At 59.6% G+C, this 19,716-nt stretch overlaps 3 protein-coding genes across 3 annotated transcripts in view; all 3 read left to right on the plus strand.

Moving 5' to 3' along the window:
- Positions 1–5,244: 5,244 nt before the first annotated feature.
- FXYD6 (FXYD domain containing ion transport regulator 6) lies at positions 5,245–6,999 on the plus strand. The gene is made up of 7 exons (XM_062508748.1): positions 5,245–5,302; positions 5,493–5,534; positions 5,648–5,722; positions 5,858–5,894; positions 6,148–6,197; positions 6,300–6,343; positions 6,810–6,999. The coding sequence occupies exons 1-6, from the start codon at positions 5,245–5,247 to the stop codon at positions 6,326–6,328; spliced, it is 291 nt and encodes a 96-aa protein (XP_062364732.1). The 3' UTR covers positions 6,329–6,343; positions 6,810–6,999.
- A 2,551-nt stretch (positions 7,000–9,550) lies between these two features.
- FXYD2 (FXYD domain containing ion transport regulator 2) lies at positions 9,551–11,319 on the plus strand. Its single transcript, XM_062508749.1, has 5 exons — positions 9,551–9,644; positions 10,279–10,317; positions 10,431–10,505; positions 11,110–11,146; positions 11,295–11,319. Exons 1-5 carry the CDS (start codon positions 9,551–9,553, stop codon positions 11,317–11,319), a joined length of 270 nt encoding a protein of 89 aa, XP_062364733.1.
- Positions 11,320–19,513: 8,194 nt separating this feature from the next.
- The window catches only part of DSCAML1 (DS cell adhesion molecule like 1), a 92,840-nt gene continuing 92,637 nt past the window's right edge, over positions 19,514–19,716 (plus strand). Inside the window, exon 1 of the mRNA XM_062508644.1 lies at positions 19,514–19,559. Coding sequence (XP_062364628.1) covers positions 19,517–19,559 — 43 coding nt within the window. The 5' untranslated portion in view covers positions 19,514–19,516. The remainder of the gene's footprint in view (positions 19,560–19,716) is intronic.

The following is a 19,716-nucleotide window of genomic DNA, read 5'->3' on the forward strand; positions in this document are numbered from 1 at the left end:
AAGGTGTAAAGAGGCTGCTGAGCTCTGCAGCTGTTGCGTCCCTGAGCATGGAGAAGGCACTGCTGGCACTGGCAGCATGGAGGTGTCCTGTCCTGTCCTGTCCTGTCCCGTCCCACCCAGGGCTGTGCCACCTGCCCATCACTCTGTGCCTGTGGCAGTGTTGGTGGGGACAAAGGCCGTGCTTCTGGGCACTGCTGTCTGCCTCCTGCTCGCAGTGGTCGTGGCTGATGGTGACAGCAGAGGAGAGAAGGGAGAAAATGTCTGCTCTGATGTGCTGTGGAGCGTGGCAGTGCTGTGGTACCCAGCACGCTCAGGAGCCTCAAACAGCTTCTTGCAGGCTGCTCTGACAGCGTGTCCTGGTGGTCTGGGCTACTCTCACCACCAGGATCCTCCAGGGAACCTCTTTCTTGTCTCACCTGTGGGATTCTCATGGCTGATGCCCCTGCAGAGCCTCAGGCTCATTCAGCCCGTGTGTAGCCAAACAAGGGTGTGGTGGGAGGATGGGATGGTCCAGGCAGGTGCACGGTGAGGTTTACAGCTCCTGGATATCTGTTCATTAAATAAGGAGGGATCAGGATCAGCAGGCTCCTGTGGGAGGTGCTGGTGATGTTTACTGCCTGCTGCAGCCCAGGATGGGTTCCCTGGCCAGGCAGCCTTAAGCTCAGCAGGGTTTGTACTGGAGGTTTGCCCCAGTGAAGGACTGGCCTTGCTGCCTCATTGGGTGTCATCAGGGGGCTGGGAACTGTGCTGAGCCACACAGGCCAGGCAGTCCTGGTTGAGGCTCCTCAATGGTTTAGGGTCAGTTCCATGAGGCTGGAAGAAGCCCTGCAGGAGCCAAGTGGAATTCTGGGGTACAGATATGGGACGGTGCATTCAGAGACATCCCAAACCAGCAAAAGGAGCAATTAGACTTCAATAAAGCCAGCTTTTCGTCTCCCGTCCAGTCAGCCTCTGAATCAGCACCGGATTTGGGAAGGGCCACCCATACCAGAATGGTGAGGGCTGGAAATCTCCTCTCCTCTCTCATTTAGAAGCACGAGGCACAACAACAGGCAGATTAATAGCCAGATTGATGCTGACGTGAAATGGCAGAAGAGCACATCTATGCAGAGCTGGAAATGTCCATTCACACATGCACGCTCTTAAACGCCCCGGGCAAAGGAGCGCTGCTGTCACGGTCTGGGGGGCTTTGCACAGAAACCAGAGATTTTAACTAGGTCTGATCTTCGGGAGATGCCCTGAGGACTCCTGGCGGAAGGCGGAGGCTGCCCGGAATTGCGCTGTGATGGCTGAGACTTGACAGGACAGATCTACGCAAAACAATGAAAAGGAAAAGGGGACTTGGAGATCCAGGAGCATTACAAATTCACCTGCCTTGCTCTGCCAGGATTTGCTGTGCTGCAGAGAGCTGAGCCAGGCAGGAGGGACTGGGTCTGTCTGCCCGGATTTGCCCGCTCCTCTCCCTCACCCGGGCTCCACGCACGCACACGCACCAAGCCTGGCGTGGGAATGGCAAGGAGGGATTATCCAGGAGGAAGAGGCCGAGGAGGAGCTGTGGCTGTGCTCTGCACGGAGGGAGTGTTGGCTGTGCCCGCGGCAGGGCGGCGGCAGGGTGTGAATCATCCGGGTGCGGGTGGCTCCCAGCTCCTGGTGCCAGGGTGGCTCTGCCATTGTCACCCTGCCTTGTTGGTGTCACCACCCCCTCACTGGGCAGGGGGAACTGACCCTCAGCATGCGGCAGGTCCAGCCCTGGCTGCCTCTGGCAGCCCTGGGCTAATCCCCCAACCCACTCTCATCCACATCCTCCAAGAAAACAGCAAGCTGTGTACTTCCTCAATCTGTGGCGCTGCTTCCTCCTCCCTGAGCCTCTCACAAATTCCTGCTGCCTCCTCCTACCACCAGCTCTTCTATGGAGATAGGGATGGTGGGAAGATACCTGGTTTCCCTCACAAAGCAGCAGGTTGAGCTGGGATGAGAGGGAATGGGAGTTCTGGACGCTGCAGCTCGCCTTCTGCGCCGCTCCGCCTCTCCCTGTGTTTCGCTGGATCTCGCAGTTTTAACAGGAAACCCCCGTGTTTTGGTTCAAGTCGCAGGCATTGCCACTGCCTGTGGTGTCCAGTGTGGTGACTCCAAACTTTGTGTCACTAATGGGGAGAAAACAGGGAGAAATTTGGGCTGTGGGACGTGGCAGCTGCTGGTTTTCCTCTTCCTTCCTGTGCCGAGGCACAGCTGGATTCAGCATGAGGGAAGGCAGGAGCAGGGAGAACAGAAAACCCTCAGCAGTGCTAGCTCTTCTCACTTTATTTCAGCTTCAGGAAGAAGTGCGTGGGCCAGCTTGCAGCAACCCACAAAACCTGTGGCTCTTTGCAAGGCATATGCTTCCTTGGAGGAGAGCTGGGCTCGTTTGCACTGCAGAGCACCGTGTTTGCCTTTGGAGCAGGGACGCTGCCAATCCTGGCAGTTCACTCGTGCGGAGATAAGTTCGAGCGCACGGAAGTGTGTGAATTCTAGGAATTGAGATAGAAAAACAAAGAACATATGTGTGCTGCGTGCTTGGCTCGGCCCAGCGGTGAACTCTGCCGTGCTACGTGCGAGAAATAAGCCAAATGCTGAGCAAAGGGGTGGAGGGGATGTGTGTGTGTGTGTGTGTGTGTGTGTGTGTGGGTGGGTGTGTGGGTGTGTGTGGCTGGGCAGGGCCCAGTGCCACGTGGCGGAGCTCGGGGCAGGGAATAATGTGAAATTCCCTGAGTGTGTTCTTCAGGGAATGATCCACTAGCAGGCAATTAGCAGCAAAACTGCAAAAATCTGATGAATGATTTGTTGAGAAATACGGGACCCAATGAATATTGATCGTGGCACAAGACTGTGAGCTGGGAAAATGACTGGTTTTTGCAGCCTCTAACGTGAGAGAAAGGAGATGTGCATCTCGAAGTAACTGTGCCACCAGCTGTGGGTTCTTTTTGTGTGTTTCTAAGACCTGGTAATTACCCCGAAATCTGCATCTCAGCAAACGAGGGGGTTTGTCTGGGCACGCTTCTGTGCAGCCCAGCAGCTGCAGCAGAGGGGGATGAAACCCTCCAGTGTTCGGGTAAACACATCGCCTTCGGAATGGCAAATCGTGGAAGGAGAGGGAGGGATGGGAGTTATCGTGGGATGTCGCTTGCCGTGATGAGCAAGGCGGGTTCTGGGAATGTTGGTGGGGCTGGGGCTGCCTCCTCTGTGGGTGCAATGGGCAGCACTGGGAAAGGCCACGGAGCCAAGCGCTGCTGGGGACAGCGCTGGTGGGCATTGCCGAGCCTGCTCCGTGCCAGTCCTGGCAGCGAGCGTGGGGCACAAACTGGGAGAAGGGGCCGTGGCAGGGTCTGGGGGACCTCGGTGTCCCGGCGAGCCGGCCTGGGGCAGCTGAGCTGCCTCCCCCGGGGCTGGCAGCGGGGGTGGGCTGTGGTGGAGGCTGCATCAGAATCAGGTCAGGCTCTGGAGGGACTGAATGGCGGCACGCCGGGCTCTGCATCCGTCAGCGAGCTGAATTCCTGCTGTGTCCAGGGCCCCTTCCTTATCGGCACTAATCCAGCGCAGCAGCTGCAGCAGCTCTGTAGCACTCGGCGCTATCGGGGCCGCGCAGGGCTCCCGATAACCCCCCTTCCACTCCCGAGCCGGCAGCGAGCCCTCTCCGTGCTCCCGACCATGTATGGCCACCCAGCCCGCTGCCGGGGCACGGGGGGACCGCCTGGCACCGCTGTCACCAACAGGCAGAGCCCCGGGGGCAGCTGCGGGGACACAGAGGCAGCAGCCAGGCTGCCACCGCCTGCCCTCGGAGGGGCTGCATGAGCCGAGCCCTCTCCTCCTGACGCGAGGTGTCCCCCGCACGCAGCCAGCAGACCACCGGCTCTGCAGTGCCCGGTGCCAGCTGGCAGGACAGGGAGCAGGTCTCCTCTGTCCCCTGGCTGTCCCCTGGCAGTCCCCTGGCAGCTGGAGAAGGGATGCTGGCAGCAGGTGTGGGTAGCAATGCTCTGCCTTGGCAGAGCAGCGCTGCCGGGTCGGTCCCAGCAGCGAAGGTCCCGTCCCAAATGCAGATGGGACATGTCCCCCCCGCCCGAGGTGGCAGGGAGTGGCACAGGAGAAAAGTCCTGCTCCGGCCGGGTGTTCCCAGTGAAGGGACAGGCACAGGCTCTGCTGGGAGGGGACACCGAGATTATTTATGATCTCTCCTTGCTGCTGCAGGGAGCCCGGAGGGCAAGTGTGTCTTTGAGCTCATGTCCCACCAGGGCCACTGGCCTCATTGCGGGAGTGTAATTGCTATGCTAATTGGGACAAATCCTCATCAGGGGCCGGGCTGGGGGCTGATGGCCGGGTGCGTGCCCTGCTGAGAGGAGCCCTGGGATGCTCAAAACCAATGAAGTTTTAAGAGCAGATGTAGAAAGAGCAAACTAAAATTGTTCTTCTTTCCTCTTCTTCCGTGGCGTCTCTTAAATCTTCTTGAGAAAGTTTTTAATTGAAACGCACCACATTAAAAATAATCCCAAGTGCAAATGGAGTATGTCCCAGTTTAGGAGGCTGGAAACATTCAGCAAACTGCTTAAGTCACGGCAACTTCTCCCAAAGACAGCAGGATTTAGGCTTGAGTGTTTTAGCAAACTAGGGTAACTGTAAATCCAGCCTCCTTGATTTTGTTTGGGTTTTTTGTTTTTTGGGGGTTTTTTGTTTGTTTGTTTGTTTGTTTGTTTAGTTTTGTTGTTGTTGTTTTGGGTTTTTTTTCTGTCTCTGTGGGGGTTTAGGTTGAATATTAGGAAAAGGTTCTTCCCCCAGAGGGTGCTGGCACTGCCCAGGCTCTCCAGGGAATGGGTATGGCCCCGAGGCTGCCAGAGCTCCAGCAGTCTTTGGACACTGCTCCCACGGTGGGATTGTTGGGGTGTTGGCCCCATCGCCTGCAGAGCAAACTTGAGATTGCACTGAGATTTATGCCAAGTGGAGATGCTCAAAAATACATCACAGAACCCTACAAAAAAAAGTCTCTCTGTCTGCTCAAACCCTTCCCCTCCTGCCTTTGAACTGCTGGGCTGGTGGCACCCTGGGTATTTCCTAGGACCAGCCTGGCTCCTTCTCCTGTGCCATGGGCTGGCCCTGCCTGCCCACACAGGCAGCTGTGGGTGGTCTGTAGTTCCCCCGTGCTTTCTGCCTTGTCCCAGTGCCCACCCTGAGGTACCTGGGTGCTGACACTCTCTTCTTCCCTCTCTCACAGCAGCCATGGAGGCAGTGCTCATCTTCCTGTGCTCCCTGCTGGTACCAGCAGCCGTGGCAGATGGTAGGTGCCCGGTGCTTCCTACACACTCCTCAGGAAAAGGCTGGGGAACCCCAGGGAACAGCCTCCACGTGGATCCAAGGGGGCTGCAGTGGGGTGTGGGGCAGCAGCCATGAGAGCCCAGAGCTCCAGAGTCTGTGGGGAGCAGCCAGGGGCTCACTCAGCTCACACACCCTTGTCTGCTCATTTCCAGTGGCCACCCAGGACAAGGAGGAGGAGGATCCCTTTAACTATGGTGAGTGAGCATGGCTGAGCCTGGGGGTGGGTGCGGGTATGCCACGGGCAGTGAAAGAGCTGCCCCCTTCCCTGAACCCAGCAGGAATGAGCCCTGTGTCTCCCCCCTACCAGATTACCAGAGCCTGAGGATCGGGGGGCTGGTGTTCGCCGTGGTCCTGTTCACCGTGGGCATTCTCCTCATCCTCAGTAAGTTGGGGATGTGGTGGGTGCTGGGCTGGCAGGCTGAGGCAGCAGGGGCTGTTCTCATGCTGGGGGGCACTGGGAAAAGCCTTATCCCATTTCCCCTTCAGCCACACTCACGGAGTTTCTCTCCCCGTGCAGGCAGGAGGTGCAGGTGCAGTTTCAAGCAGAAGCCCAGGTGAGTGAGGGCAGCCTGGTGGGGAACATCTCCCTTGCTCCCAAGCCTCTCTGCTCTGATCCTCCTGGGCTTCCTCTCACAACTGACAGAGGGGCTGTGCTCTCTGGGCGCCCCTTTGGGGTGCCCAAAACTGGGGGAGCAGCTCTTCCTGCTCCCAGTGCACCTTCCTGGCCATCCCACCACACTGTTGGGCATTCCACTCCCAGGATGGGGCACAGATCACAGATCCCTCACCGTGCTCCTCTCCTTGCAGGGCTCCAGGGGACGAGGAGGCTCAGGCAGAGAACCTGATCACCTCGAATGGTAAGGTCACTGTGCTGCGGTCCCTGTGGCACTGCCCTGTGTCACAGCCCCCATCCCAGCTCTGGGCAGGCGCCACAAACCCCTCTGCTCTTCCCTTTGCAGCAACGGCAGCACAGAAAGCAGAGAACTGAGCAGGAGCCAATGCTGTGAGTCCCAGGCCAGGCTGGGTGGGGACAGGATGGGAGGGACAGCTGGGGCTGCGTGTGGGGGTGACTGCGGGGCTCTGAGCAGACCAGTGGGGCTGGGCAGCTCTGCATCCCTGGGCTGGGGTGAGGGCGAGCACTGGTGGGGTCCACAGCGAGGAAGCTCAGTGCTGGTGAGGTCCTGAGTGTCCCCAGGCAGCCCAACAGGAAAAGGAAGCATCTGTCCGGATTTTCCCTTGTGTTGCACTTCCTTTTCTGGTGCTCCTCCACTCCTGAGTGGTTTTGGTTTTAGGGTGTTCAGAAAGCTGGGTGTGAAACCCTCGGGTTGTCTTGTTCTGAGCTCCCCGATGTCCTGGACTGTGCCCTGGTTTGGAGAGGGGGAAGGCTGGAGCCCGTGCTGGCAGCTTGTGCTGCTGGGGTACAACCCCTGTGTGAGGGAAGCCTGACCCACTGCTCTGCTCCCACACAGACCCAGAGACCCGAGGACAGACGCTCGGAGCACAGATGCCCGCAGCCTGCGAGGAAACTGAACCCCCAGCAGCAGGTCCCTCTCAGGAGACGCGGAGCTGCCATGTCTGTGTCCCCTCTGTGCTCCAGCACTGGTTCTCTGTCTCCTAACCCGACTAAACTCTGCTCACTCTGCCTCCCGTGGTGTGTAATGTTGCTGTGAGATGATCATTACCTCTAGGGCTAGTTGTTGCTGATGTTGTAATTGTGACTTTCTCTTCACCTTTCTCGTGCTGTGCGTGTGATTCGGGCTTTGTAGGACTGGCAGGCTGCTGCCCTTTGGGCTGCCCTCCAAGCCTGGGAACAGGGAGTGTGGGCTGTGGGGCAGGGACCCCCGTTCCCTGGCCATGCCAGCAGCACAGCCCTCCTGGTTTTGGGCAGGGCTTGGGGACCTGCAGTGCCCTGGGGACTTGCCCAGCCATTTCAGGGCCACCCGTCCCCATTTCAGCAATAACCCCCTGCATGCCCCCAGCCTCAAAACAGCCATGGGGGGGTGGGGTGTGAGTCAGGCAGGGACATCCCATGGCTCAACCCTTCTCGCTGGGGTCACTGGGGTGCTGGATTCAAGGCTGAAGGGAGCTCTCCTGCTTGGCACTCCCCATTTCTGTCCCTGGTTAAACCTGGGGGATTCTGCTTTAAGTGTGAGGCAAGGTCATGGTGGCAGAGAAGTCCGTGAGGTCCCCAGAACAGTGACAGTGTGGATGAGGGCAGCAGCACAGCGGTGACTCCACTAACCAGCACAAACCAGCTCCTGCCTGTGAGCCAGTGCTGGGTGGGTGACACAGGTTGAGGGCTAAAAGGATCCTGTCTGTGCTTGTCTCTGGCAGGGAAGGGGCAGCACCGTTTCCTCCTGGTGCTCCCTGCCCCTCCTGACACCTTGTCACTCCCTGTGCCATCCGTGTCAGTGCTGTGTTGTCCCGTGGTGGTTCCATGTCACCCCCGGTGCCAGCTATCCCCTTTCCCCGTGGAGCAGCAGCAAGTGGCACTGAGTGATTCTCGGGGCTTTTGCACACCTGAGCTTGCACTGTGACAACGTGCTGAGTCCAGAGGCCATCGTCACCCTGTGTCCTCTCATGGGTCCAAGGCAAACCTGTGATTTTTGGCTCTTCCCCAAGTTCATGGACAGGCAAAACCTTAGCTGAGGCTAGGGACTGCCAGCTTGGGTGGGGAGCAGCAGTGGAGGGTCCCCAGGGTTTCATTGAAACACCTCAGCATACCATCCCCACACTGGGAAGGGGGTTTTTCCTCCAGGATGGTTCTGAGAGGAGTTTCTGCTGTGTCCATCCCACTGTTGTGGCCCTGCCTCAGGCATGGGCCGTGTGTCCCTGCATGCTTGGCATCACTTGGTGGCATCGGGAAGATCTGTCCCATCTGTGCCAGGCAGAGGGACCGTGTCTCTCGTTTTGTGTCCCTTCCCTCTGTCCTGGCTGTTGCAGAGGATTCCCGGGCAGAGCAGACCCCTGAGTGTCACGGTGTGTGTCCCTCCAGTCGGAGTGCCCGTGCTGTCCCTAGTGTGCCGTCGGTGTTACCACGAAACAAAGAGCTCCCTGTGGTGTGTAAAATGGCCAAACCCTGAGTGTTGCAAAATAAACTGAGCTATTGTGTCTCCTTTTAAATAGGCGAGTGTGCTGCTGTGCTGGAGGGCTGGTGTGCTCTGTGCTGTGACCTAAGGGGAGAGGAATAAAATATCGTTTCTATCGGTGCCTGCCTGCGTTGTCTCGAGGGCCGTGGCGTTCCCAGGGCAGCCTGGCAGCTTCCCACGCCGTCCCATTGTGGCCCGGCTGGGGCCAAGGGAGCAGGGGCAGCGCCCTGGGCAGCACAGCCCGGCTTTGTGCCCCCTCCTGCTCCCTTCTGCAGCTCAGCAAGAGCCAGACCCGTGGGAAGGGAGTGCGGGGGCTCTGCCACGGCCACTCTTGTTCCTGAGCTTTTGGGGAGCCGCTGTGTCAGGCTGCACGGGCGCGCCGGTCCGGCAGATGCTGAGCCCTGCCAGGGCACCGTGACAGCAGTGACAGCAGTGACAGCAGAGCCGCCCCACGCTGCACCCTCCCGGGGCTTGGCTGCACCCCGTGGCACCGGGGCCGGGACGGGCTCCGGGTGTCAGCCCTGCCAAGGGGAGCGTCCCTCGGGGCCGGCTCCCCCCACGGCCACCCCCGGCCTTAATCGCCTTTGTGCGCGTGACTCCCGGTCGCTGATGGCGAGATTAGAGCAAACTGGATTGCACAGCTCTCCTGGCAGCTGGCCCCGCCGGACCCGGGGCTGGCACCGCCCGGGGAGGGGCGCAGCATCCCGGTGCCCACTGCCGGTGGGGATGCCCCGCGGACATCACCGTGATGCTGTCGGGCTCCGGGGTGACTCGGTGCTGGCACGGAGATGCTGACCCGGCCGAGGAACACCCTCGGTGCCAGGCTGGGAGGACGGGGCGTGCTGCTCGCTCCTCTCCAGCAAAAGGCAGTCACAGCCTGTATTTGAGCCCATCCCTCGGCTCGTCACCACCGCAGGAGGTGAAGCCCAGCAGGGCTGACAATGGGAAGGGGAGGGAGGGTTGGGACAAGGACACGCAACTCGGGGTGCCCAGCCCTCCCCACCGGCTGGCACGGTGGGTGCTGCGCCTTCCCTCCCCTCCCTTTTTCCCAAAGGCAGGCGGGAGCCCTGTGCCTCCCCTCGTGACTGCGATAAACATTACACCGAGGCCATTAATGTTTAATGAGGTTTGTCTCCCAATTAATGCGCTTTCCCGTGGGTGCCCACTCGCAGAGCGAGGTGCCCGCCGGACGTCGCGCCGAGGCCATGGGTGACGGTAAGGACAGACACCTCCACGGGACATCTCCATGCGAGGAGCAGCGCTGGTCCCTCCCGCCACGGGGGGAGCTCTCGATGAGGATTTGGGGTGGGCAGATGTGGGGATGGGTCTTCAGAGCTCCACAGCCCTGTGGTACATCGGTGCCAGCTGGGGGTTGGCTTCTTGGGGTGATTTCTGCTTGCAGGCTGCTCCCAGCAGCGGGCTGTGCAGTCAGGTGAGGTTGCTGGAGCAGAGACACGGTGACCAGCCTGCTCACACGGAGGGGGTTATTGGGGTGCATCTGGTGCGAGGTGTGAGCCTGAGGGGTTGCTCAGTCCCATGCACTGAGGGGACAGAGCCATGGTTGGAGTCCTGCAGGCAGTGGCACTTCCCGAGGGCAGTGGAGCTGGGTCCCTGCCTGCAGCTTCACCTGGAGCTCAAAGGCTCACGAGCATCCTGCAAATGCAGCCGGCAAGTGCATCCCGTGAATTTGCCATGGACTCTAAACCTCCTGGGGTGAGACCCAGGAGTTTCCTGGCTCAGCTGCGTGCCGAGGCAGTCACAGCACTCTCACTTGCAGTCCTCAATCCTGGTCTCTCCCACCTCCACATTGTGAGGACGTGGCTCTCACTGGAATTTCTCCTCTTTTCAGAGCAAGTGCCCGAGCAGGGCCAGGACAGGTTCAGCTACGGTGAGTGTGTGCCCGGGCAGGGGGACGGGCAGCCCCCCTTGCCACTCTGCCATGGGCTCTGTGGTGCGGGCTCAGCCCCAGCTCGGGCTGGGCTGACCTCTCCTCCTCCCCAGACTATGACACCATCCGCAACGGGGGGCTGATCTTTGCCGTCGTGGCTTTTGTGATCGGGCTCCTCATCATCCTCAGTAAGTGCCTGGGTGAGCCGGGCACCCCTCGGCTCTGTTCCTTGCTCCATTCATCCCCCTCCTCTGGCCGGGAGGGGGCTGGGGGTCACCAACCCTGCCCCCACTGCACCGGGGGTGGGCACAGCCTGCCCCTGGGGCTGCCTGGGAACTTTCCATCCAGGCACGCTCCCAGGCACAGGGCGAGTTGGGAGGGAGACCACGTAAATATTTAGTGTTCCCCTGCCAGCGCCAGGGCTTCAGAGGGAAGGTCACTCATTAAAAATAGCAGAGAAAACACTGACATTTCCAGAGAGAGTAACCAGTGCTCCCAGAGCCCTCGAACCTCTGCAGCTCCCAGACTGACCCGATGCTAAGTGTGCAGGGCACCCTGCGACCCTGCCCGGGTGTTCCAGCACTGCTCTGTACCAGCACCGCTTTTTGCCATGGTCACAGCTGCTGCAAGGATGGTGCCCGCTAGTTATAGGGAGAAAACCATGAAAACCAGCAGTATTTGCAATCATGGGGCAGCTCGAGCAGGAGCCTGTGGCTGGGCAGTGCTGGGCTGCAGGGGTGGGTGTGATGGGGCGGGAGGAGGCTCAGCCTCAGTCGCTCTTCTCGCCCCCAGGCCAGCGGTTCCACTGCGGAGGAAGGAAGAAGAGGAGGTGGGTATTGAATGGTTTTCAGGTAGCCTCACCTCTCCTGCCTATTCCAGTCCTGCCAGCTGACAGGGCTGCGGTTCAGCCCGTGTTCCCCCCTCTCTCAGCCACATTTCCCAGTGTAACCCTTCTCCCTTTGCTTTTTGTTCCACAGACAAGGGAACGAGGAGGAGCTGTAGCTGCAGGTAGGGGGTTGCAGCTGGCAGCCAGGCTCTCTGTGCTGGGCAGGGATGCTTTGGGGTACTCATGCTTCCCGGCAGTACTTCTGGGGGGGACTGTCCCGGGAGGAGAGGGGCTGGGACACACTGGCCATGTCATCCTCCCTCTCTCCTGCTCCAGAGCTGCAATGCCATCATGGAAGCAGAGCTCCAGCCGAAGCCCAGGAGTCCTGGCCAGTGGCCACCCCTCACCCTGCTCCAGTGGATCCCTTACCCCGCAAGGCCAGAACGCAAATTACCCTCGTGCTTCTCCGCCTCTTAGACCCAGCAAGAGTTTCTTGGCTAATAAAGTTCAAGCTCCGAGAAGTTAAACTGTGTGCCCGAGGCGTTTGAATCGCCCACTCTCCTGGCTCGGTGCCAATCACTTTTCAGCCCTGCAGGCGACTTCCACCACAGACCCAGGAAAGGAAAGGTTCCCGCTGGCTCCTCCACAGCCCGAGGCACGGAGCAGGCAGCGGCCTCCACCCTGGGTTTGCTCCCGATATTTCTTCTCCCAGCTGCAGGTCCTGGATGCTGCGGCATTTGCCTTGCCCTTGGGATGCCCAGGCGGCGGCTGGCAGAGCTGTGGGGCTCTTTGTGTGCTCGTGTCTGGCTGGGATGGGGTTAATTCTCTCCCTCGCTGCCCTCTCGGAGCTGGGCTGCGTGTTGGAAACTGGGAAGGTGTTGGGAACACCCCAGTTCAGGTTCCTGCTGCTCCCACAGCAGCAGAACTGCCCTTTCAACACCGCCCCTCACCAGCACTCTGGGGTGGGCAGGATCTGGGCAGGGGACACGGCCAGGACAGCCCCAAATTGACAAAAGGATATTCCAGACCAGGTGACACCTGCTCAGGAACAGAAGAAAAGGGAAAGGAGGAGGAAGGGAGTGTTCCTGAGTTACAACATTGGGCTTGCAGAGCGATCCGGGCTTCCCGGGAAGGGGCTGGGCATCACCTGCAGATGGCAAGTGGAGAATTTCAGCCTTCTGGGCTCCTTTTTCCCTTTCCTTGTGCTCACGCTTCCTCTGCTTTCACTTTATAAACTGCCTTTTTCTTGACCCACGCGTTTGGGGGATTTTCCCTCTCTTTAATCCCTTCCTACCCTGCTGGGGAGGGAAGTGCTGGAGCAGCTCAGTGGTGTCCAGCCAAGGTCAACCCAGCACAGCAGCACAGAGCGCGATCCAGGCGTCCTTGGTCAGGAGCGGGTCTGGGATGAAGCACGGAGCTTTGGGTGTGCTCTCAGCCTCTCTCGGCTTCGTATTCAGCCAGGAAAAAAAAATAAAAGAAAAGAAAAAAAAAGCGAAACTCTCCCCAATTGGGCGGAGAGTGAGGAGGGAGGTTCGCTCTGTGTGCGAGAGCTGGCCCAACACAGACACCTAGTGACGGGAGGGCACAGGGCTGCCTGTCCCCAGCATCCTTCCTGGGGCACCCCAAACAATCAGAGAAGGAGGGGTTCGGGGAGGGATGCAGCAGGGAGCTCACTCCCAGCCTCGTCGGTCTGGAGGGGAACTTGAGCAGGGAATGATTTGGATGAGAAGCCCCAACTCAGGGGGTTTCCTCCCCTCACCTGAAGCCACTGTGGTTGTTCAGGTGTGCAAGGAGCTGCCTTCATGACCCCGACCATGCCAGCACAACCGGGATGGAGAAACCAACTCCCAGGGTCCGTTTGGGCTTCGATCGAGGTCAGACATTGACAGAAAAATAGGATTAACTGGGGGAAGGTTATTAGGCAAAATCCGTGCAATTTGTCTAATCTGAGGTGCTTATTTAACACAGTAAGGAGATTATTTTGGAATATAATTTTGACTTGACAGTGACCCACTAATAAAGACTCATTGCAGCTTTGTACAACTCAAGCAGGGACAAGACTCCTTCAACCGAGGGAGAAAATAGTTAATGGTTAAACTCGATGGTCTTAGAGGTGTTTTTCAAACCAAATGATCCTGAGATTCTATGAAAAGTGCCTGTTTAACAGCACAGAAGGGTTTGGCCGCAGCACAACTGCGCTGCCCACACCTCACTGAGTGTGCTGGGGCTGTGTCCCCCAAAAGCAGGAGCTGAAGGTCCCAGCAGGCAGGAAGGCAGCAGGGTGTGAAATGAGCCCGTTCCACACCCCTGAGTCCCAGGGCTCCCCTCATTCCCGGCTCCTGAGCGTGCCAGGGCTGCAGCCGTGCCCTTCACTCCCCGTGAGCCCCGCAGACAGAACCCCCGTGGTTCTGGGGCCAGGGATTACAGGGAGAGAAAAGCCGTGTCTGGCTCCTGCTCGGGATCTCTGTCTCGGCACCAGATGGCATTAATGGCATTATTCTGCACGGCCTGAGGACACCTACGTGTGCCCACACCTGCACAGCCCCACACCCCAGCCCGGGGTGAGCCAGGGCTGGAGACACTGACACTGGGGACAGTGACAGGGCAGGGCACGCCCCAGCACCCAAACCCTTGCACTGGGGGAGACATTTGGAGGGCAGGGTCTTATCAGAGCTCAGCTGTGAGCAGCCCAGCTCTGTGTTCCTCCAGGATGGAGCCAGGAACAGAGGACAGACATAAACCCAGGACAGGATATGCAGGAAATGTGGCCTCTCTGACCTGGGGTGCAGGGGCTGACAGCAGCTCTCCAAGCCTCCCCAGGAATTTGTTTTGGATGTTGAGCCCTGGAGCTTTGGGAGAGGGAAGTTGGGGGCACTCCAGGAAAAGGCCACCGTGTCTCCTTCCTCTTGCCACTGTCCCATGAGAGGGTCCTGCTCTCCACAGTCATTGTCCCCATCAGAGGGTGTCCCATGGACAAGCCCAGCCCCCAGCTCTTTCCTTGTGCTCCCTGTGCTGTGTGGCCTCGGCAAGGAGGTGTTTGCCTTCTCCCCTGAACCAGGCAATCTCAGAGGATTTCTCTCACAGCCCCTTGAGCCATTAATCTTCTCAGAGTAAATCTTTTCTGCGGTACAAAGGGGATTGGGTGAATAATACAGTGGACAACTGGAGTGCCCTTTTCCTCTGGGAAGGCTTCCGGATCCAAACAGCTTCCCCGCAGCACTGGTTATTCCCTGCTTGTTTCACCGGTCTCTGGATGGACAGGTATGAAGGAGAGGAGCTCTGGCCAGCCTATGCTTCATCCCCAACTGAATGTGAGGAGATAAGACAGCAGGGCAGGAACCAGAGCAGCAGCAGCAGCCAGGGAGGAGCTGCCAGCACTGCTCCGTGGTGCCAGGGACGCATTTCGCCCATGAGGAAACACAAATGAAAAATGTCTCCTCATTAGTTTAAAGAGGAGAGCAGCAAATGGTGACTCAGGGAGCCAGAGAGGAGCACTGGAGAGAGGAGAGATGGGCCGGGCTGGCAGGGAGCCAGCCACGTGTCTCGGCCTCTCTCTGCTCTGCTCCCAAAAAGGCAGCACATCCAGCAGCAGCAGCACCTCTGCAAAAACAGCAACGCTCCACGGGCTGGAATTACCCTCCTGCCCCAGGAAACGACATTCCAGCCCCCACTTCCACGCTGCACGTGCCCCAAAGGTGATTAGGGGATAACTGCTCGTGGCAGCGATGCTATGGGACTGCAGCCCAGGGATGGACAGGCTGGGTCCTCCCGGTGGGATTCACAGTGGGATGTGGCTGGAAGCAAAGGAGGGTCCCCATGAACCCGGTCCATGCGTCTCAGGACCCTGCCTTGGAATCACAGAAGTTGGAAAACCCCCTCTAGGACCACCCAAGCCCATTAACCTACGCTGCCAAGGCCAGCACTAAACCATATCCCCAGGGGTCACATCTGTACACATCTGTCTTTTAAATCCCTGCTTTACATCCCTCCACCGCTGTCCTGGGCAGCCTGTTTAGCCCCTGGAGCTTGCGAAAACTGTGCAAAGCCCCTGGAGCCGGCGATGACAAGGACCCCGCTCTCTTCCCCGCTCGGGTCTCCCCTCGGCGAAGCTCCCTCGCCTCTGTCCCCTCTCCCCTGGTCCCCGCTCAGCAACTGAGCGCTGCGACACTAGAGGGAACCAAATCCCAGCTTCTTGCCGGGAAAGAAGGAGGCTTTTCCTTGGGAAGACGAGGATCCCGGCTTGACCGGCAAGGGATTCGCGCTCTAGGCACGGGGGACGCAGAGCCCTTCGCAGAGAACAGGACAGCTGGATGGTTTGGGCTGGAAGTTTAATACTGTTCCCCCTTTTCGTGACACTGTCCGTCCACAGTCATAAGTTCCCGGGATCCCTTATGGAAGCACAGCTGCTCCTGTAGTGCATTACACAAAAGGCTCAAGCAGGATGTCGTTTTTGGGTACATTGGCCTGATGGGCACCTGTTTGCCCAGGGTTTGCAGCCCTTTACTGAGGCACGAGCCCCTCGCCACCTCCAGGCCGTTTATCCTGCAGCCACTCCATGTGGCAGCCGCTTGCTCCCCTCTGTTACCAGGGAAACTGAGGCACTGGGGGCTGCAGCCACAGGAAAGGTGGGGTCCTTTCCCCCTCAGCACCCACTCAGGGCCAGTCTTGGGCTTGGGGGCAACTGGGGAGGAGGGCACGGGGTCCAGGAAAGGTTTTGCTGGAAGGAATCCTACCCGGGCATGCCCAGCACTTTTCCACCCAAGTGTAGTCACTAATTAGCTGAAGCCCATCCTGCAATTACCCCCAAAGCCTGTCCTCCATGTTACTGGTGGGACTGAGCTGGCAGCAGTGGCTGTGCAGGACACAGCTCTGTCTCTGGCCCTGCTGGGAGAGGTGCTGCGAGGGTAAGTTGGCGATGATGCGTGGGAAGTGCTTTGTGGCAATCGGCTCGCGGCAGATAAGTAGCCCTGTTGTTTTAATGACCGTTTCCTCCGGGGATTTGTCTGCGAGGGCGGCCGAGGGCACGGGGCTGGGGCCGGGTGGGAGGTGAGGTGTGCCCCGGCCGGAGGGATGCGGGGTGCAGCGCTGACCCCGGGAGATGGGGGGGCTCTGTACGGACCCTCCTCTTGGCTGTTTGCCTCTCTGTGCCTGCGTGGAGAGTGGAGTTCTCGAGTATTAGTGGAGGAATTGTCTTTAGGGAGAAATACCTCACTGGCTAACGGGGTGTGTGAGCGCGGGGCACTGCTGCAATCCCCAGAGCTCTGGGGCAGCCTGGAGCTGAGTGTAATTCTTCCCAGAGGCAGAACAAATGCTAGGGAAGGGGGAGATTGAAGGGAGGGCTATTCAAAGGGCTGTGGGATGCCCCGTGCCCTCAGGAGAGGCAGCAGGACCCCCCTGTGCAATTCCTGCTGTGGTGCGGTGCAGAGGGTCCCTCCTCCCAGAGCCTATTGGGGCTCAGAACTGTGCATGGCCGTGTGTTGCTGTAATTTCTTCTGTGACTTCTGTGGAATTTGGGCCAGGGAATTAATTCCTCAGTGTGAGCTTCACCTTTGAGCCATGCAGCTGGGCTGGCTGCTGGCTCTGGCAAGGCTGCTGGCTGCCTGTGAGCAGGGCAGTGGCTACAGAGAGCGTGAGATGGGCTTCTCCTCGCGAGTCACTGCTGGCCAGGCTTCCTGCGAGCCGCCTGTGCTGCCAGAGTGCAGGTCAGCACTGCTGAAATAATTACTGTGGAGACTTCCTGCCTTTCCTCAACGCAGCCACATGAAGCACACGATGCAGTTCTGGTTGGTAGCAGGACACCAGCTTTCTGGGCTGAGCGTGCACGCAAGACACGACACACAAACGCTTCCTGTGCACATCCAAATGCGGAGCCGTGAAGAGGTTGATATCCCCCAACGCTGGCCAGCTGCTGGGCAAGAGCTGAGCCCCAGGTGTGGGCTGGCAGGGGCTGCTGCTCCGGGAGTTCTGGCTGCCTGCCCAGTGTTGCCAGCCCCGCACGTGTGCCCAGGCTCGGCGAGCTGGCAAAGGGCCTGGGCTGGGCGATCCACGGAGGAGCAAACAGGGCCCGAGTGAATGGCACAGGAGGCTCAAGGACTCGCCAGGGCTCCCCGAGTGTGACCCAGGCTGAGCACTTGCCAGGCCAGCTTTAAATTTTGACTCTGGTGCTGCTTCCTGCCTCACCAGCAGCTCCTGTCCTAAGGAAGGAGCCCTTGGTGTGGGAGGTCAGTGCGCTGAGCTGGTTCTCTGAGCTGGGATGGCGAGGAACCTCACGAGAGCTGCGGAACAGCCAAGGGAGCTAAAAACAAATGAGTGAGCAGCATTTACTCCCCTGCTCACGTGCCTCACACAGAGATCTGTGGGGCCCTGTGGGTGCTGTGCCAGCGAGTGCCCGGCCAGCCCACGCACCCCAGTCCCATTCACTCCCCAGTGTAGGAGGGTACCAACCACACCTGAGTCCGACACGTTGTGTGCTGGTTTGCAGAGTGCTGTAGCAGGTTCCAGGGCTGGCAGCTCGCTGGGAGCAGGCTGGGCTGGGCTGTGCTGCAATCCTGCAGCAGCTGCCGGGGAGGGAAGGGGGCAGATGCCTGGCATGTGGCTGGGGCTCCCCAGAGCCCGGGCTTTGCTGGTTGCCTGGGTATGGGCCTGCATACCAATTTCCCCGCGAAGTATCAGCGAACATCTGCACGGCGATGTAGGTGGCGATTGAAATGCACCTCGGTTCCTGGAGGGATGTGTGGGCACCGCGTGTGCATCAGCTGCTGCCTCGCCGCCTCTCGGGACGCTGGTGGCAGGGCCAGGGCTGCGGGCGTGGGGCTGGCGAGTGGCACGTGCCTGGCGTGGGAGGGCTGTGACACCCACGAGCCGCTGAGGTGGCCCGGGAATGGGAACGGGCTGGGGAGGGGGTGGTGACGGCGTTACCGAGCTCGGCAGCGCCGAGGAAGCACAACCTTGGGGAGGAGGAGGAGGAGGAGGAGGAGGAGGAGGAGGAGGAGGAGGAGGAGGAGGGAAGGCTGTGGTGTGTCAGACCCGCACAGAACGGGCACGGTGTTTGCGCCCGTTCCTGCTGCTGGCACCGAGGTCAGGTGGCAGTGGCCTCGTCTGGTGAGGCTGGCCTGGAGCAGGGAGGGGACAGGGGACTTGGGGTGGGCATGGAGGACCCTTCTCCGTGTCCTTTGGCCATGTCCCCCCTCTGAAATGGGAACCTCCCACCCACGGGTACCCCTTCGCTGAGCTCTTCGGGGGACTTCTAGGTGGGAGGCTTGCAGTGAATCCTCGAGGGCTGGGAATGGTCAAGGGGCTGTTGTTTTCCCAATTTCCGTGACGATAGTTGCGTTTGCAATTAAATCTAAACAGTGCTTTTAAAAAAATCCGAATGTAATGTTTTTCCTGCTGGTTGTTTTGTTTGAAATCTGAATGCTTTAATCTTTCTTTCTGTTTATTTTTCCAACAAATTTGGCTTGTAAAGGCTGTTTTGGAAAGCAAAGAAAACCTGCTATAATCACTTCAATAAAAGACACTCTGAATGCTCTAGCGGTCCCGACAAATTGGCTTTGGTGAGACTAAGTCTTGGGGAGTACAAGCCTCGGCTTGAGCTAAGCCTTGGATAAATACACCCCAAAGTAAAGCATTAGCTGGTATTTGTTTGTTATTTGCTGGCTGGAGGCATGAATGTGTAATGAATCTGCTGGCCCTGTCTTGCTTGTGTCCCCTCTCATGAGAGCAGCAGGGGCTGCCGAAACCCTGATCTCCCATCCTCAGGAGTGTCCAAAGCCAGGCTGGGCAAGGCTTGGAGCAACCCGGTCTGCTGAGAGGCGTCCCTATGGTCCGTAAGGTCCCTTCCAACCCAAAACACCGTATTATTTTTGTCCCCCGGATGCCGCAGGAGCGTGCGGGTGGCCCGGGGAGCAGGAGGAGTGCCAGCTGCGAGTCCCGGGTGGCCCAGCCGTGCTTGCTGCTGCACCCGCAGCCCTGCGGCCAGGACAGGGCTCACCTAGGGCAAGGCTCCGCGGTGCCGCTTTGCGGGGACGGAGGAGCGAGAACCGCGCTCCGGCCGCGGGGCTGCACCGGGGCTGATGGCCCGGGGGGCGACGCAGCTCGGGGGCGGCCGGTGGGGGCCAGGGGCTCTGCCAGCCCTTGAGGAGGAGGAGGAAAGGGCTCGGCCGGCGGGGGCCGCGGCCGCCCCCAGCCCTGCGCGGCGCGGGGGGGGCGGGCGCGGGCGGGAGCCCGGCCCACGGGCGGGAGCGGAGCGGGGCGGAGCGGGAGCGGCGCTGGGCACCTCAGCCGGGCTGGCAGCGGCGGCAGGAGCGCGGCACGCCGGGGCACCGCACCTCCGCAATTGCGCCGCAGCCCGGGGCCAGAGCTGCTCTGTATGGCATGTGGCTGGTAACTTTTCTCCTGCTGTACTCTTTGCCGAAAGGTACGTGGGGACCGGGGAAGGGGCGGCGGGGTTCCCCGGCAGCGGGACCGGGCGGGCGGCACGGGCTGCGCCCTCCCCGGGGCTCTCGGTGTTCCGTTTCTCGGTGCAACATCTCTCGGTGCGCCCTCGCCGGGGTCCCGGAGCTCTCGGTGCGCTT

This window comes from Cinclus cinclus, chromosome 25 (assembly GCF_963662255.1).
Source record: "Cinclus cinclus chromosome 25, bCinCin1.1, whole genome shotgun sequence".
In the NCBI taxonomy this organism is placed as follows: Eukaryota; Metazoa; Chordata; class Aves; order Passeriformes; family Cinclidae; genus Cinclus; species Cinclus cinclus.